Source organism: Cylas formicarius, unplaced genomic scaffold (assembly GCF_029955315.1).
Source record: "Cylas formicarius isolate icCylForm1 unplaced genomic scaffold, icCylForm1.1 PGA_scaffold_6__28_contigs__length_40554024, whole genome shotgun sequence".
NCBI lineage: Eukaryota > Metazoa > Arthropoda > Insecta > Coleoptera > Brentidae > Cylas > Cylas formicarius.
This window is the reverse complement of record NW_026844347.1, coordinates 25,047,862-25,067,587: the sequence shown is the minus strand read 5'-3', so window position 1 is coordinate 25,067,587 and position 19,726 is coordinate 25,047,862. Positions and strand designations below refer to the sequence as shown.

The window sequence follows — 19,726 nt, the reverse complement described above, 5'->3', positions numbered from 1 at the left end:
ATTTTGCAGTTTTTTGAATTTGCGGCGCACCCTGTTTATTTTTGAAAAATTGTCAAGAATAAAAGTTTATGGAGCCGTATCCTCTGCGTTTTCTGATTCAAGAATGTTTTCGACCTTGTAAACGGTTTTTGAGAAATGGTCTTTTTTGTAGACGATTGCACACGCGAATTTAATTTTTTTTAAAATACTTACCCTCCCCCCCAGGAGCTCCATTTTCAATAGGTTCCGTCACGAGGCAAAAGCTGCATATTTGTGCTAAATATGAAGTCGATTGCTTCAAATTTCGGAAACTTATCGTGTTTTATAGCAATGTTCAAAAAACAGTCGAAAATCGCGAAAAAAAGATAGATGCCGGCGTTGGATCGAGGCCATGTCTTACAATCTTATGTATCTCGTGGAGGATTAAAAAGGAGACAAATTTCAATTTTGTAGCTCCACCGGTTCGAAAGTTATTCAGGAAGAACCAAAAGACGAGAACGGAGAACGGACAGATAAAAAAAAAATTTTTTCGACGGTGATCATTTCTGTATCAACGACGATCCCATAGGACCTACCGTTACCGAGATATAAAATTTTTATACGAGCGTAGATACTTTCTAAAAATTCGATTTCATCGATTTTCGAAAGAAACAAGTTGTTCCTTGAAAATGGGGTAAAATTTGGGACGTAACCAAATAAATTACATTCGATTAGTTTGTCACGCAGGTATTTTTTATTTTTATTAAATTTAATTAGTTTGACCACAGATGACTATTGAATATACTTTTGCAGTTGGGAAGTTGTGTTGTCGCAGTTTAGGGTGTCGTTAGTTAAAGCGAGTGCTATTAATAAAGCAAAATAACTAACCTGCATAGGTGGTTGATAGTGTTCCCCGTGTCCTTGTTGTGTGTGCTGACCGTGCTGTTGCTGCTGGGGGTTAATGGCTGGTATGTCGAATTCCTCATCTCCAAAACTTGGCGTATGAAAGGTCTAGAACAAACACCCGACATTAATATGAATAACTCTCACCCAGACCTTGAAGTAAATTTGTTTGTTATAAAAGGTAAATTATAACAACTCAAGAAAACGTAAGTAGTTTGTAAGTAGTTATTGTTCCAACAATTTCATATTTCTGTTTATCTAACTACCCTGCTTCCAGAAATTAGAAAAACATATTTTCGATCGAAATACTTTCTGACTTTCTATCAGTTATATTATATAAATATTATATAAATTGCAAATATTCACACACTTCTAATGAAAATGAAAAGAAAATACTTTGAATTATTGATTAGAAAAATGGGGTCTTCGGTTTAAAGAAACCCAAACTTTGCACCCCGTACATAGCGTCAAATTATTAACACCCTGTACTTCGCGCAATTTATCGAGCACCCACCCCCTTTACCTTCCATAGCGGTGCAATCGATATCTACAAACTGCAGCTCTAAATAGACCCCTATATATAGCCATGAACGGCGAAACTTTTTAGCAAAAACCCGGAGAATCTCAAGAATTTATACCGGCTATTTAATTAGGCAAAAATAATAAATTCGAACGGTTTCTCTGGCAAAAATGAGCAAAAGGCTGATTTATAATGTTCATATAATTCTTCTTTATTTTCATACAAAGTTATGGGCCATATTTCTTCGCCGCCAAATAAATTACGTACGGCTCAACTCTATTAAAGTTGGCGAGCGGGGTCGCCGACAGAGGGCGCGTGTAAAGACAGAGACTGCGCTATCGTCGCGTCGCATTTCGGGTAGGCCGTCCAATCGACGTATACGAGACGGTGGATAAATGGAAAGAAGAGGGAGCGATTATTATTTCGCAGAATTAATTAGCTTCTTAATGATGTTGTTCGAATTCGTTTGGAGTTGCAGGGCATTGAATTATATATTACTATATAAGTTAATTGTTAATAAAAAAATAATAATAATAGTAGAGTCTAGAAGGTAAAGAGCAGTTTCTCATTAAAATTGGTAGTTGAAGCGCAAAATTGCGACTTAAGTGCTATTGGATTTATAGTTATAATTGTGTTGTCAGAAATATGCAGTTGGTATGAAATTGATATTTTATGATGCCTCTAAAAATGTATACTTTTGCCATTAAAAATCGGAAAATATTATTCCTGCAAGGATCTAGATCCAGAACTCTCATTGATAAGAGAAATAATTTCTAATGCATGGTTTTATTTATAGACGAGTGCTTATCACTTTGACGATATTGATGGCACTAAATTTTTATATTCTTTTTACGTTATATCGTAGCTCTACCATGTCCTACTTTGTCCTGTGACATCAAAGGCGTTTTCTAAAATTTTAAAATCTGATATCTGGAAGGGAATATTGACAACTAACGGGTGGATTTTATATTGCAGAATATCAAGGAATTGTTGACATAAAACATGTCGGAAGAAATTTAATCATCTCAAAGGTTGCAATTGGCAGGAAAAGCAAGATATTTGACGTAGACAAGCCTAGAACAAATAGCCTAAAAGAATGAATGGACTTTATGCTTGTGCATGTTTTTGAAGGAATGAATTGTTCTAAATTACGAAATAATCACTATGAGAAGAAATGAATGATGGTTACCTAGTAAAGGATGAAAAGCTTTGATGGATGAAAGGGTGAAGAGCTAGAATTGATGAAACACATACGAATGCCGAACTACTGAAGAAGAAGTGTAGCTACCGACTCAAGGACGACAACAATGGAAAAATTGTTAATGATATTATAATACTTGTGGTCGATAATAGTGCCAGACGTGTTTTTGGTCTATGAACCAGTAAAGGACGGACAGCGGAGACTAATGAAACACCTATAATCCATAATTCCTTTCTCTTTGTGACGCTTTTGCTGTTTAAACTTTTTTACTTTTTTCATTATATTTATGTAACATTGTTATAATTCGTTATATATTATAACTAACTACTAATCCATGCCTTTATTACTAGCGACAACAACACAACAATTTCATCAAATTAGTTTTTTAATTATTAATAATTATTTATTAATGAAGTTAATTGTTGTGTGTATAGACCACTAAACGTATTTTACAAATTTTAAATTAGTATCATTTAATCACTTGCCAAGTCAATAATTTCGTTGTAAAGCCAAAACCTGCGACACGGTCGGTCTACAAATAAGTGTATGACAGACCAAAATAAATTTATATAATGGCTTGGCTCAACGTTAACGTCCCAAAGACCAATAAAACGTAATTTAAGATCTTCACGCTGGCGATAACGTAATGGAGGAAGCATCATCGATTATTTATAGCTTCTTACTTGCCAACAAATAAACATTTTGCATACATCACACTCTGTGACAGAATCTGGTTGCAGAAGTCATTGATTACAATTGAATGCTTGCTTCAAAGAGTTGGTGAATATGGAGTGGGAACCGTGAATGAGAGTTAAGAGTTGGACTTTCATCTCCATCGTATTCCAATGAAGATTCTAATTAAAGAATGTGTAAAATAAGTGAAAATAAAATTCTTTTAAGTAATATATATATATATATATATATATATATATATATATATATATATATATATATATATATATATATATATATATATATATATATATATATATATATATATGTATATATATATATATATATATATATATATATATATATATGTATATATATATATATATATATATATATATATATATATATATATATATATATATATATATATATATATATATATATATATATATATATATATATATATATATATAGTTGGTAAATTTGGTTCTTTTAAAAGGTGGTCGTCACGACTTTTCAGGTGGCCTTTGTGGTGCACTATCTGCTTTAACTCCAGAATGGTTTTAATTTTTATTTGAATAGTTTTTCCAATATTTTTTTTATTTCTTTCTTTAATAAAATAAACTAACATTAGCAGTATACAAAAATAATATTATATGATCAGTATGTTTTCAAAGTTTTGAAGTTGTTGTACAAAATTTATATATTATTTTCTGAAGTATATAGAGTTTGCTGCGGGGCGTGGTTTTTTGCCATTTACAGCTGAAGCTGCCCTTCGTTTGAATTCACTTGTACATTCATAATTATCTATTGTACCTTGTTGTACACGGAAATAATGTGCAGATTATATGGACTGTTGTTACTTACCAGCAAAAAAAAGATCAAAAATGGTAATGCTCGTTTACCTTGGTTTTGAAATTATCAGGAAATTATTAGAGGTTCTATCTCGGAAGAGACCTTAAGTTTGTTATATTTCACTCGATCGGCTTGCAATTCTGTTGCAAATACGAAACTATCGGCACAGTCAGAAATAAAAATAAATTAGCTGCAACGAAAATTGAAAATTTACAAATTTCTAGTCGATGAGTTCGTTTGATGTTAGTCGGGTGTTTCGCCCCACAGGTTCGTCGTAGGTTAAAAATAGTCTCGAACCCCGAAGTCATTGAAATACCTGATCTGTGTGACCCACCAAGACGTGTTCGTCGTAAACCGGTGATTAACTTAATTTATATTCAGGCCGAGGAGTCGTCGCAATTTATGGCATCCCGATAATATTAGGTTTAATCTTTGAAATTGAAACAATGTTATAAACAATATTAAGAGCGACATGATCGTTGACAGGGGGACCACACAGAACGCTGCGGGCGGCCTATAGGACCCCAACCGAATTGAAAAGATCGATTTTAACTGTATTTTGTAGTAGTAGAAGTCGCGGTTACCTCCTAATACGTGTCCCATAAAAATTGTTGTGTGGGGTCGATAAAAAACATTGACTCACATATAATTACGCCGTTTGTATAGCTATAAAGTAACATAGAGATTGAGTGGCATCCTTGGGCTAATTCTCAGGACAGTGGCGTCGGGTAGGACCGACGGTCCCAACATTCTTCTTACCCAGAAATGCTGTGGAGATGTACATTTAAACAATTCACATAAATAGCTAGCTATAAGATTGTTCCTCTACCGATCGATTGTTTTCCTGCTTCGTCTCCTTACGTTATCAACTGCAGAAAATTGTAGGTACTTCGTTTATGTGACCAAAACCTCAAAATATATGTTTTTTAATAGTTTTGATTAATTCATTTATTTTATGGACACTCTAGCAGTCCACTAAATCGTATTTTCCGTTCTAGTCATTGCTCGAAATAATCAACTTTTTTAAGATGAATTTCTATCGGTGGGAATTACATTTTTTATGGTGCTCGCATACATATACAGGGCGATTCGGTTCGGCATATATAGAATAATAGAGGTCAATTGGAGTTTTTTAAACCCTGTGAAGAGTTAATGTTAAGATATTCAAATTTTCGTTGTTTTCTCAAAAATACGACCTATAGTCGTACTAATTTAAAAATTAAAGTAAATTAAACTTTCTACTGAAATATCTCAGTTTCTCTCATTAGATTATACAGTAGCAGACATTTTTTACCAAAAATTATGATAAATATTCCGTTCTAACAAAAATACGTAACCTAAACGCTTCACTTTCAAAAAGAAACCTATACCAACTTCACGGTATCTTCGTATAAGGCATGTTTTCATCTTTTATTTACCTCTTTTATCTACAGTTTACAGTAAACAGTTTAAAGCAATCTATTTTATTTATTGTATTGTATTGTATTTGTTTTTATTTTATTAAACAGTCAGTCACTATAAGTGACGAAACAAGTAACACAAGTACAAGTAACATTATTTTTAATTTTTTTGCAATAATTTTAAAACAAAATTCTAAAACTTTTTGTTCCACCGTGTATAACATTGGATGTGGGGCACATATCTTTAAGTAATATGTAATAAAAATGCAATAAAGTGAAAGTGGTTCAAAATCATTCGAATCCCCCGAGTACATTTCGTCACCAAAATCACGGCATTAATGCCATTAAGAACTATGCGTCATATTCGGCTCACACGTAATTTTTTCCATTGTAAATATGACTCTGCATTACGAATCACCTTGGACTGGTCGTTGAACCGCATTCGGCCTGCCAGTCACATCAATCATGGAGGCTGTAGAGTCGGTGCGTTGAAACTAGGAAATTGTTATTTTCCCATTGGGAATATTTAGGATAAGAAAAAATCATAATTTTCGATTTTAAGTATAAACATTTATTCCATAAATATATCTTCTATAAGGCTAGATTATGATCAAAATATGTTAGTCTATAACGTTGCCTAAACGTAAATTTTTATTAATAGATTTACGGGAAGAAAATGTATTTTAACATTGTGATCATTTCCGAAGATTGCTTTACAATTTTTGTTGTTAATTAGTTTTCGTTTATATTAGATACACCAAGTATATATATATATATATATATATATATATATATATATATATATATATATATATATATATATATATATATAAATAATTAAAATGACTGATAAAATAGAAAAAAGTTGTCAAATATTTTTTAAGCTCTACAATGTGATATATACTTGTATTTGACTATTTGACCCACGAAGTTTCGTTGTCGAAGAACCATTTTCAATTTCGATTTTTTCGTGTGGAGACCTGCTTTAATTAATTTACAATTTATTCATTGTTATTGTTGTAAGGGTGTCTGTGATTATTACTAACCTTCCACTGTGTAAAATTCAAGGACTAAGCCTTAAAAACCTGGATAAAATGTGAATAGTTTGGAACTTATTTTATGTTATACTTGGTATATGTAACACAAACGAAAACTAATTAACAAATTATATATATATATATATATATATATATATATATATATATATATATATATATATATATATATATATATATATATATATATATATATATATATATATATATATATATATATATATATATATATATATATATATATATATATATATATATATATATATATATATATATATATACTCAGCGAAAATATGAAGATTTGTTTTTGATCCATCAAACGTTAAAGTAATGACCACATCTTACGTTGGGCGTAAAGTATAAGGGGATAAAGTAACGCCCCGAAAACTTCCACAAAGTACGGCAATAAATTTTGCATAGTGTATCTATTTACGTTTTCCTGGACATTCAAATGGAAAAGTTATTATGCAAAACGGGGAAAAACTTTTCCCGGGAAAACATCCATTTTCCAAATTGCATTTTGTTCTTCGTCGTTTTCATCTTTATATTTCCAAAGTAAATACATCGGGGCGCGGGCGTGTAATACGTCGAATGGAACTTCTCGAATAAGATAAATTTTTAAAAAGGTTCTTCCAGGTTTTTATTTTGCTTTGCTTTGCGCAATTCTTTTGCTTCTTCTACGGCTGCTTTTTTTCGACGTAAATTGACGCAAATACGATGGCGGAAAAGTAATTTTTACTTTGAAAGGAGGTAATTATAAAACATTTCCCATGCAATTTCATGCCAATGTAAATCGTAAGAAGAAAAATATTTATATTCACCTTCCAGTAGTTACTGTTAATAAACTTGTGTGTGTGTGTGTGTGTGTGTTAAATAAAAATTTGGTTGCTCTACTGATAATGAATGAATTAAATAATTTTTAGTAAAATTGTGAGAAAATCGTTTCATACATTTTTTTTCAATATACAAAGTGAGCAAAGCATAAGCATATTTTCATGATAAACTACACAAAAGTAACACGGATTTACTTTCGTTTTTAACCTTATGTGCTGATAAGAGGGGAAATCGATTAAAGAATTAATGTAGAAAATAGCAGTAGGGTCGATTTTGGTTTATCCACAAGACATAAATTTGATGTCTAATATATCAAAGTCAGTTTTGCAGATCGAAATTAAGATTAAGATAAAATTACGTGTACTTACTTGGTCGCCCATATCGTAGCCGTTTGCTTGAAAGTTGGACTGTGGTATACTTAATGATAGGTCGACGTTTTCTGATCTCTGGAAATAAAAAAATCATCCTTAGATATTATACCAAACATAACTTGGTATGTAAAATTTTACAGGCTGGCGAATGCGCAAGGTGAGCAGCTGGTAACATTTTTCTGAATGAGTAGGGCAAAAATATTAACTTAATGATCGCACAACACAACAAACTAATAAAAAGAACATAACGAAAACAAACAGACGAGCTGTATAATGTCGCACGTATGGAGCTTTCCAAGGTCCTTTGTTTAATTGTGTTTTTAATCCACTTATCTTCTTCATTAATAGAAATTTCCAAAAAATTGCTCATCATAAGTTATTATTAAAATTCTAAAGGTATAAAAGACATATGAAAAAAAAGTCAACCAAAGAACTTAATGTTAATATGATATAATTATTTATATATTCATGTAGGAAAAAAAAGAGTTGTTATGAAATCCGACGACCTCTGACAAAAAAGAATAACTCGGTAAAGCGTTTTTGGGAACTCTTCGACAATATTTAGAAAACACTAATAAAATAGTTGCTCATAATTCACTCTAATTCAAATATTCAATTGCCGCTTGTTGGAGCTGGGTTCACATGTGTTACTACAAACTTTTAGAAGATAACTGCTTCATGAATATCAATTCACGTAAGCAATTATTACATGTCTGAAAAGACAAAATCAACATACAACTAAATATATTGGCTCCTACGCAATTGACACCATTTGAACAGGCATTTCCTTATCGCCACTTTTTAATGAATTTCTCTATATGCTTATGACTTTATGAAATACGACCAACATTGCTTACTAAACCGGTCGTTATACAAAGTCTAGGCTTGGAATGTCACACAGGAGAATAATATTTTATAATAATATGGGTAGGTATCATAAATGCTTTTTTCCTCTCGCGTGATCGTAAACCTAATGAAATTACCTACGATTTTTCACTGTTAAATTATATGGTGCCGTTTTATAATAATTGTCTTCAATGTACATTGTGCCGTATTTTACGCACTTTATGTCTAAATGTCAAACATTACTTATAAACAATTTGTTTTATTTAAAGTTGTCACAATGTTGTATAATTCGACTTTTATGGTCTAGTTTCTGCCTTTGCTTAACTACTCTCTCTGTTAATGTTAAATGATAAGATTCATATATATATATATATATATATATATATATATATATATATATATATATATATATATATATATATATATATATATATATATATATATAGTGTTTTCGGAGCGCGAGCATTGAAGATGCCAAGTGAGATTTTGGCGAAACGTCTGCAGGATTCCAGTCGGATGCAAGATTTGCAGGATTCCAGTCGGAGTTCAACGAGCGAACGGATGATATCCCGGAATATAGTGTCATCATATATATATATATATATATATATATATATATATATATATATATATATATATATATATATATATACGGATACCAAAGGCGCACCATCAGCAAGGCAATCAGTAAACAACAACAGCCGCAGCAGAGAGTGCAGGACGAGACCCAACGAAGATCGATCGCTGTCCTGCCATACATCAAGGGGGTTACTGACAAAATCGGCCGAATATTACGGAAACACGACATATCAACGGCATACAAACCTGACCATACCATCGGAGCAATACTAAGAAACCCAAAACAAAAAATTACTCTGGAAAACCAAGGAGTATACAGTGTAGCATGCGGATCGTGCAGCCTGACGTATGTGGGACAGACCAACAGAAGGATTTCAGCCAGGCTCGAGGAACATCGTTTAGCCATAAGAAACAAACAAACAACATCTGCTTTGTTTCAGCACCAACATCAGACAGGCCATAAAATTGATTTCGGCACTTGCAAACAAATAGCTAATATTCCTGATTTTAGGACTAGGATTATACGAGAGGCCATCGAAATAGAAAAGTCCGGACACCTCAATACGAGAGACGACGCTCTGCATTTATCCAACACGTGGAGAACGATAATCAAACAGCAGAGCGATGCGCAGCAGCCAACGGGGACATCGCAACTACGATCGGGCGAAATTAACAACGCGACAATTCAGGGGGCGGAGCCACCTCCCCCCACGCACAAGCAGCACCGTTACCATCTCCGGCGCAGAGTATAAATACCGCACGCACCGCCGATAACCTCCCAGTATTCGAAGTGTTTTCGGAGCGCGAGCATTGAAGATGCCAAGTGAGATTTTGGCGAAACGTCTGCAGGATTCCAGTCGGATGCAAGATTTGCAGGATTCCAGTCGGATGCAGGATTCCAGTCGGAGTTCAACGAGCGAACGGATGATATCCCGGAATATAGTGTCATCATATATATATATATATATATATATATATATATATATATATATATATATATATATATATATATATATATATATATGATGACACTATATTCCGGGATATCATCCGTTCGCTCGTTGAACTCCGACTGGAATCCTGCATCCGACTGGAATCCTGCAAATCTTGCATCCGACTGGAATCCTGCAGACGTTTCGCCAAAATCTCACTTGGCATCTTCAATGCTCGCGCTCCGAAAACACTTCGAACACTGGGAGGTTATCGGCGGTGCGTGCGGTATTTATACTCTGCGCCGGAGATGGTAACGGTGCTGCTTGTGCGTGGGGGGAGGTGGCTCCGCCCCCTGAATTGTCGCGTTGTTAATTTCGCCCGATCGTAGTTGCGATGTCCCCGTTGACTGCTGCGCATCGCTCTGCTGTTTGATTATCGTTCTCCACGTGTTGGATAAATGCAGAGCGTCGTCTCTCGTATTGAGGTGTCCGGACTTTTCTATTTCGATGGCCTCTCGTATAATCCTAGTCCTAAAATCAGGAATATTAGCTATTTGTTTACAAGTGCCGAAATCAATTTTATGGCCTGTCTGATGTTGGTGCTGAAACAAAGCAGATGTTGTTTGTTTGTTTCTTATGGCTAAACGATGTTCCTCGAGCCTGGCTGAAATCCTTCTGTTGGTCTGTCCCACATACGTCAGGCTGCACGATCCGCATGCTACACTGTATACTCCTTGGTTTTCCAGAGTAATTTTTTGTTTTGGGTTTCTTAGTATTGCTCCGATGGTATGGTCAGGTTTGTATGCCGTTGATATGTCGTGTTTCCGTAATATTCGGCCGATTTTGTCAGTAACCCCCTTGATGTATGGCAGGACAGCGATCGATCTTCGTTGGGTCTCGTCCTGCACTCTCTGCTGCGGCTGTTGTTGTTTATTGATTGACAACAACAGCCGCAGCAGAGAGTGCAGGACGAGACCCAACGAAGATCGATCGCTGTCCTGCCATACATCAAGGGGGTTACTGACAAAATCGGCCGAATATTACGGAAACACGACATATCAACGGCATACAAACCTGACCATACCATCGGAGCAATACTAAGAAACCCAAAACAAAAAATTACTCTGGAAAACCAAGGAGTATACAGTGTAGCATGCGGATCGTGCAGCCTGACGTATGTGGGACAGACCAACAGAAGGATTTCAGCCAGGCTCGAGGAACATCGTTTAGCCATAAGAAACAAACAAACAACATCTGCTTTGTTTCAGCACCAACATCAGACAGGCCATAAAATTGATTTCGGCACTTGTAAACAAATAGCTAATATTCCTGATTTTAGGACTAGGATTATACGAGAGGCCATCGAAATAGAAAAGTCCGGACACCTCAATACGAGAGACGACGCTCTGCATTTATCCAACACGTGGAGAACGATAATCAAACAGCAGAGCGATGCGCAGCAGTCAACGGGGACATCGCAACTACGATCGGGCGAAATTAACAACGCGACAATTCAGGGGGCGGAGCCACCTCCCCCCACGCACAAGCAGCACCGTTACCATCTCCGGCGCAGAGTATAAATACCGCACGCACCGCCGATAACCTCCCAGTGTTCGAAGTGTTTTCGGAGCGCGAGCATTGAAGATGCCAAGTGAGATTTTGGCGAAACGTCTGCAGGATTCCAGTCGGATGCAAGATTTGCAGGATTCCAGTCGGATGCAGGATTCCAGTCGGAGTTCAACGAGCGAACGGATGATATCCCGGAATATAGTGTCATCACATTTTTCCATCCGTGAATCAATACGTGAGAATATATATATATATATATATATATATATATATATATATATATATATATATATATATATATATATATATATATATATATATATATATATATATATATATATATATATATATATATATATATATATATATATATATATATATTTAAAACGTCGTCCCATTCCCTCCATCGATTTCAGTCCTTCCATAGGTCCAGTGATCTCCATTGCATTTCACTATCGATGCCCTCTCTCCAGCTCTTTCTCGGTCCTCCCCTCTTCCTTCTTCCTGTGAGTGTCCATTTGAGTATTTGTTTAGGCAGTCGCTGTTCTTCCATTCTTTGGACGTGTCCGTACAACTTTAAATTTTTTGTTCTTATTTCGTCTGAAATCGCGTGGCCCAAATTCATGATTGTGCGAATTGCTTCCTGCCGCTCTTCTCCAAAAGTCCATCTCTGTTGCCTCCAGCATTCTCATGGTTTTTTCTTTTAGTGGCCAGACTTCACTACTGTATGTGACTATGCTTTTAATGATCGTATTGTATATTAGGTGTTTGTTTCGGTTTGTTTCGTCTCGTGATTTTTTTGGTCCCACAAGAAGGTGTTCAGCATAGTAATGGCCTTTCTGCCTTGATTATTTCGTTCTTTGATGGCGTAGTCTAACGTCCCACTGCTGGATATGTACAGTCTCAGGTATTTGTAGGTTTTGCAGCTTTTGATAGCCTGACCGTCCTCTAACAGGATACACATATACTTTGTATTTGGTAAGTTTACTTCCAACCCCCATTTCTTGTATTCTTCCATCAGTTTTCGCGTCATGTATTCTACGTCATCGTAGTCTTCCGCCATTATAAATTGGTCACCTGCGAAGCTTAGGGTGTATATGTTTGCATTGTTAAGGGGGATGCCCACATTTCTGCATTTTTGCTTCCATATCCTTAACGCTTGTTCAAGATATATCTTGAACAGGGTGGGGGATACAGAACACCCTTGTTTGAGTCCCTTGTTGGGTGTAAATCCATTGGATATTTTTCGGCCGACCTTGACTTTAATGTGGCAGTTTCTATATAGTTCTTTCACTGATGTTATTATGTTGACGCTTAGCTTTGTCTGGTCTAATGCCTCCCAAAGTTTTGTTAGCGGAATGCTATCGTATGCTCTCTTCAGATCCACGAACAGGAGATGTATCTCCTTATTGAAGGCTGTCATTTTCTCGATAAGCTGGGTGACGCAAAACAGATGGTCAACGACGGATCTTCCCGCGCTTCAGCCCCCTTGTTCTTCTGCTTCATTGTTTGTGTATTCGCGTTCTATTTTGGCCTTTAATATTTTACCATAAATCCAACCGATTGAGCTCGTCACTGCGATATCTCAATTGTTGATAGGGGTAAGGAAGAATATTTTCCATTCTTCTGGGATATCTCGGCGGTTGATACAGTTTTGAAAGAGCTTTGCTAGATGTTCATACAGTTTGTGTGTTCCATGTTTGAATAATTCTGCGGGAACATTACCTGGCCCTGGTGATTTTTTATTTGCTAAGTTTGTGCAAATATCCTCTACCTCATTAATGCTGATCCTGGTCGGTGAAGCCGAAACCTGCATTATCCTGTTTCATTTTCTTTTCAAATAAAAAAATGAAATGAGTTGACGATGTCGACGTTTGAAAATTGTGATTTTCACAGATTTCTAGTCGCCCTTGCTCTCTTTTCGGAATTCGGATAAATCCACTTTCAAGTCTTAATTTTCCTATTGCCTCCTACAAATCATTCTATTAGCCAAATGTTCCAGTATAGTATCTTGGTAAACCCAATAGGAGGTCTTTCTTCTGGCTCTTTTACTTTTTGTTTTTAAAAAATAATGAACACGGCAAAGGCCATTTCCGCCATTAAGGAACATTTCCAATGGAACCAGCAATCAAAACGTCTTTATTAAAACAAATTGTTTTCGATAAACGAAATTTCCAGACCCGTCTTCCTCTGCCAGATAAATAACCCCCCCAAGGTAAATTAAAATTCCTCGGCCATACAAATTAATCCGTTCCTTTGTCCGACCAATGTGTAATCACTCAATAATTATAATCCCGACAGAGGCCATTACAAAGCGAAATTTTCGCGCAAACAACGGCGTTCGTAATTATTTAATTTGATCGTAAAAGATAAATAACGCGACGTTTCCATCCGCGTCCTGTGCCCGAGCGAAATTACTAAATTCGTTTAATTTAATTAATTATCGTACCCCGTAGAATCACCCGCGGTAATTTTAATTCGCGTTAAATCGAAACGGTGTGTTTCGTTAATTGAGTCTTTCGCGGATATGTAAAGAAGGATGACGTGGCGTGAGTGTTTAAAAATATTACGTGCGCCTTAAGATGGACGAAAATGGCGTCTCTGCGACTTCGCAAGTTTCAGTTACGGGGATAATCAAATAATTGAACCAAAAATTCCAAACCCAACCCATCAAAAATCAAATAAATAAATTTGGGGCAAATTTACTACTTTCAAATCCGAAATATGTACGTGCACAACCTCCCTAGTAAAGTAGTAAACGCAGACATAAAGGTTAAAAATACAAGACTTAGGAGATTACATAGAGTTGCAAATTACAGAGGATTAAGAGGTAGAAATTGATGTCCTACTATCTGAAGACAAAACGCATTGTCTTCAAGATGGGAATTTCGTCCAAATCTATGACATTCTATTTTGACCCAAAAGTTAAAAAATTGTTTTCGACAATTTCATTTCGAAACTAGGTCGAAACTAGACAACTCAAGGGAGAGTTTTTACCTAAGTGCGCCACAAACAGAAGTGCCTGATAAATGTGCCAGGAATTTTATTTTAGTTCCTTTCTTGTGCAATTTGGTTTTCTACATATTAGAATCTGTGCCTATCTTATCTATGTGTTCTGAATGATGTTAACCATGCCTAACTAGACTAGACTAGAAAAGTTACCGGACACTTAGTTTAAGAATAAGATAAGTCAATATTTCGGAATTTATTACTTAGTATTATTCTAATTAGGCGTCTTTCTGCCATTTTAAGACTGAGGTAATTGTAATTAAAAATTTTATATAAAGTTTAAATGAAGATGTTTTATACTAAATAGAACATTTATTGTAAATTTCCGAGTTGCTAACTGATATAAACAAATTTCATTTGGCAGGACATCTTGTTCAATTTCCAAGGTATAAAAAACATTAAAAATAAGGTAAGCGCAAAATCTCTTAAGTGGAGTTGCGTCTATAAGGCAACGACATAAATCCAATTTTACTAAAAATTTAAACATCAGCATAACATGTTCCATTACCTCCATAAACACGCACACAAATCATTTCTGTTAATAATGTCATATGCTAAATTAAATTTAATTAATATAAAATTTGGCTTGTTTCTTTAAAAACATTACTGACCACTTCAGTTTTTTGTTCCGAGAATTCATAAATACAAGGGGTCATAAAACTTTGTGAATGAACTAGGAATGTATTTTAACACGCACACTTATTCTAAGAACAAACGTAATGTTTATTTGTCAGTTAGGTAGTTTTCGGATATATTCTAAAAAAAAATGAATGTTGGTAAAATATTGTAAATTGGACCAACTATGACAACTTTTTCCTATATTAGATACATTTTTGTATTCTTCTAATATTTAATCAATATAAATATCGACTTTCCAACTTTTTACACCAACTAGTATCTACATACCTGATCTGTTATGTATGTGTGATTGTAGCAGAAATTATGTAGGGAAGTAAAACTTTAGTTAATTGCTTTTCCTGTTTGCAAAAAACTTCTATAAGGGTAATTAATTTTGCTAATTAACTCTAGAATATTAACTCGCGTTCATACATTTTCTCGCATATGCACGAATTAGTCACCAATATTAAGAAAAAACAGCTAAAGACATGTTTGACAAGATAATCTGATTTTTGGCATGAACTCGCGCTAATTTATCATTCATTTATCATATTTTATTTAGTGCATTCCCGAACTCAAGATTAGCCGTTTTTTGTTTTCATTTCTAATAAACCGCTGATATGTAACATGGTTTTTTATAAACGACTACGAAAATTTGCAGGAACTTTTTGTATAGCCATAAATTTTGACCGAACCTGACTCCTTTGACTATCAATATTAAATTTGGTTATAGTTAACTTTAGTTTATAAATTTACTCTACAGATACTTTGCGTACTCTATCCAGATCAGCTTTCTTCTTCTTTCTCTGTACGCTACGGCACTATTCATTTGCATCGATCCGGCGAAAATGTAAAAAGACAGACTCTATAGAATTCCAGAGTTATACAAATTGACGTAGAAATCTTGACAAAATTCGATTTACTAAAATAGGGGCTTCGATCAAACTCTATCAAATTTAGAGAGCCGTTATTCGAAGGAAATGGCACCCCATTTTTTATCGGGAAGTGAAAAGTTTAAATTGTGATGCGTCTTTTTGGACGACAATGTGACGGTCTATATAATTTGATTTACGACGTATTGACCTTTAAAGCTCTCCTATGCTTGTTGATATTTGAAGCCCATATAATATAAACTTTAAATAAGTCCGAACAAAACTGGGACATGGTAACGACTGTTAAGGTGCAAAAATCCATTTTTAAAGTCCTTTGAAAACCTATTGGCCTTTATTGAAAGAAAAGAAAGATGCTTCCTTCTATAGAAATCGTAACTGTACCTCGCATCACGTTGTCCTGATTACGATCGCGACTAATATGGTCGGTTAATGGGTTAGTTAGGTATATCGTGGAATATTATTAAGTTTATTGTTAAGAAGCATTCTGATGTTTTCTACATCATCTAAATACCAATAATAAACTTACACGTTCACTTCAAAAATGGTAAACATTATAAACGATTCCTGAAGTCTAAATATTAAGATTTAATGAAAATGTGTCTTCTCTTTACTGATTTACGGAAGTGTTTATTTAAACATTTTTTAAATATTTATATTCAGTTCTCTAAAATTATTTCAGGTTTCTTTGTCATAACTTGTGAACATTTCTACTGCCAAGAAGCGTAAAACAGCAAATGCCTGGTTGACCATCCACAAATTCTACGCCACTTTTTGATTTGTGACTAAAATCATTATTTTTTCATTTATTAATTCGGTGGGGGTTTTTGCATTGCATATATTAAGCAAATAAAACTTGAATTCGCATTAATAACAAAAGCATAATGTTATTTATTGCATTTCCTTATAGCAAATGTAATAAGTAATTTTTTAATTCGAGACTCTCGCTACTAAGAAAGTGAAGTGAAAATTTGACAAACACTAAAACTTTAGGTGTTTGATTTTGTTTTTTTTACCAATTTAGTCCAAAACTTATGTTTTGGTTAATACGAGTTCTGGAAAGTTGACCGCTTCTTCGAAATTTAGATGGACTTTGGCTGGAATCGTTTGAGAAACTTGATTAGAATTATATTTGAAAAAATAACGAAAAAGTCCAAAACATTTTGAAAACTAACGACAATAATATACAAACAGATGCGCAAAGTATTTTCTGTCATTTTCGATACAACACTAGTCTTCTATGCATTTCTTTTTAGTCCAAAGCTTATTAAAAATAATGTTTGAGTTGATACTGCTCGATATCCTAATACCCTCGACCATTAATAACTTTTTTTTAGTGTACATCACAAAAATATTACGTACTAACACTGATATCTGCAGAATCTGTTGACTATCGTGTTGAAACCTAACTGGGGAAATAATTCTTCGAAAATCAATAATTTATTAACTGTATTTATTTTTTATTTTTTGAGAATTTAGTATTAACTCTAATCAACACACCGTGTCACGACTAACGCCAATTTAATTGAAAATAAAAGCCCAGTTAAATCCTCTAGGTACCCTTTTAACGTTCGTTCGTTTCAGTCCTTTTTCAAAAATAGTAATTTAAAATAACACATTTTTAAACAAGCGCTTTTCGTTGTTCGCGTGCAACGACAAAAAGTCACATAATCTACTTTAAATTCGTTTTTTTTTGATGAACTGGAGGAAATAATTGTACCCGACAAGTTCATTAGCCTTCTACCATTTTACGGCTTTGTTTAGCATTGTTTTTTAATGCTTCCGACAAAACATGTGCCTCACTGTTTTTTTTTTCTCACCGGAAACCTAAAATATTTGTAGGATTTATTAGACTATTTTACGAAGGTTATTAGGAAAATAGTTTAAAATTCTAATAAAATGATAACTGACTTACCACATCTATAGGTAAATTCAGCTGGGAAGAAGTTAATTTTAGTATGAGAGTAAAATGTCTCAAAAGGACATTGCTCACTAGTACAAAACACGATTTTTTCCGCAACCGTAAATTGCAACAGCTTAAATATACGAGCCCTAACAACTAAATGTTCGGACGATGTAAAAAATGATAAAAAGACATTTTTATATCTATTTAAATTTTTTTTTGCTTTGTCGATTGAATAATCAATTTACGCATGAAATACATAGCAAAATAACGGAAACATACCAAATTTGCTGACAAATAAATATTCGGGCGCGAATGTTTATTGACCAAGAAATCAATGCTACCCATACATTGATGGTAAAATGTAGTGTGCTTAGATAAATGAGATGTCAGTTCGGGTTGTATCTTTCAAGTTTATATAATAGCTGATAAGAAAATGATGCGTGGTGTTGGAACAAACAAAAAAGTGCGAGAAATTATCATATATCAGTACTGCAGAGGTAAACCAATGCAAAAAATTTCAAATGACTCGAGTATTGCAAAATCAACAGTCGGGGATATTATAAAAAAGTATGGAGAGGCAGCTAGTGTTAGCGTTCGTCGTAAAAGTTCAGGCCGACCCCGTAAAATCACTGAAAGAGATCGTCGTATTCTGGTCAAGATTTGTAAAAATAGCAGACGAAGCGTCTTACGACAAATTCAAGCCCAATGGAATCACGAGGCAAACTTAAATGTCTCCAGGGAATGTTGTAGACAATGGATGCATAAGTCTGGTTTGAGTTTTTATAAGGTAGGTTTACAATTTTTCCTGTTTCAATATAAAAATTATTAATATTCTATGATCTACTTTTGTTAAAGGCAAAGGAAAAACCATTATTAACGTCTATTCAGAAGAAAAAACGTTTGGATTGGGCAAAATTTAAAATATCTTGGACAACAGAAGCGTGGAGTAATGTTATTTTCAGGAAACGAATCAAAATTTGATGTGTGTGTAGGCGATTTTCGAAAAAGGGTGATTCGTACAAAATCAGAAGCCTTTTACAAAGATTATTAATAAAGCGCACGGTAAAATTTCCCCAGGGTGTGTGAGTGGTAAAAGGGTTGGCAACTACGAGTTCATTGATGGTACTGTAAATGCAGAAAAATACCAAGAAATTTTATCAAGAAGTTTGATTCCATCAATAGAACGAAGTTTTGGAAATGAAAATTTTATGTTTCAACAAGACGGTGTGTCCTGCCATACTGCGAAAACAAAAAAAAGTGGTTTGGGGACCATAATATGAAAGTTTTATCGTGGTCATCAAGTAGCCCCGACTTGAATATTATTGAAACTTTACGGCATCGGATGAAAAAGACTTTGCGTAACAATCCTCAGCGTACAGTTCCAGTATTAAAGGCAAAATACACCGAAATTTGGAACACTTTCACCCCCGAACATTGCAAGGCGCATAAAAGCTGTTATTGCCGCGAAAGGCGATGTTACTTCTTATTAATGTTCGATTTAAAATAAAGATTTAAATGCGTCCGAATATTTATTTGTCAGCAAATTCGGTATCTTTTTGATATTTTGTTATGAAATTTATGTGAAATAAAAAAATTATTCATTACGAT

At 34.3% G+C, this 19,726-nt stretch overlaps 1 protein-coding gene across 5 annotated transcripts in view; it reads right to left on the bottom strand.

The window, feature by feature from the left end:
* Positions 1 to 19,726, bottom strand: part of LOC132704172 (TOX high mobility group box family member 4-like) — a 428,384-nt gene that overhangs the window by 20,259 nt on the left and 388,399 nt on the right. For all 5 annotated transcript variants that reach the window (XM_060674021.1, XM_060674022.1, XM_060674019.1 and 2 more), the window contains 2 exons: positions 7,767 to 7,844; positions 847 to 969 (listed from right to left, as the gene is read on the bottom strand). In XM_060674021.1, coding sequence (XP_060530004.1) covers positions 847 to 969; positions 7,767 to 7,778 — 135 coding nt within the window. In that variant the 5' untranslated portion in view covers positions 7,779 to 7,844. The remainder of the gene's footprint in view (positions 1 to 846; positions 970 to 7,766; positions 7,845 to 19,726) is intronic.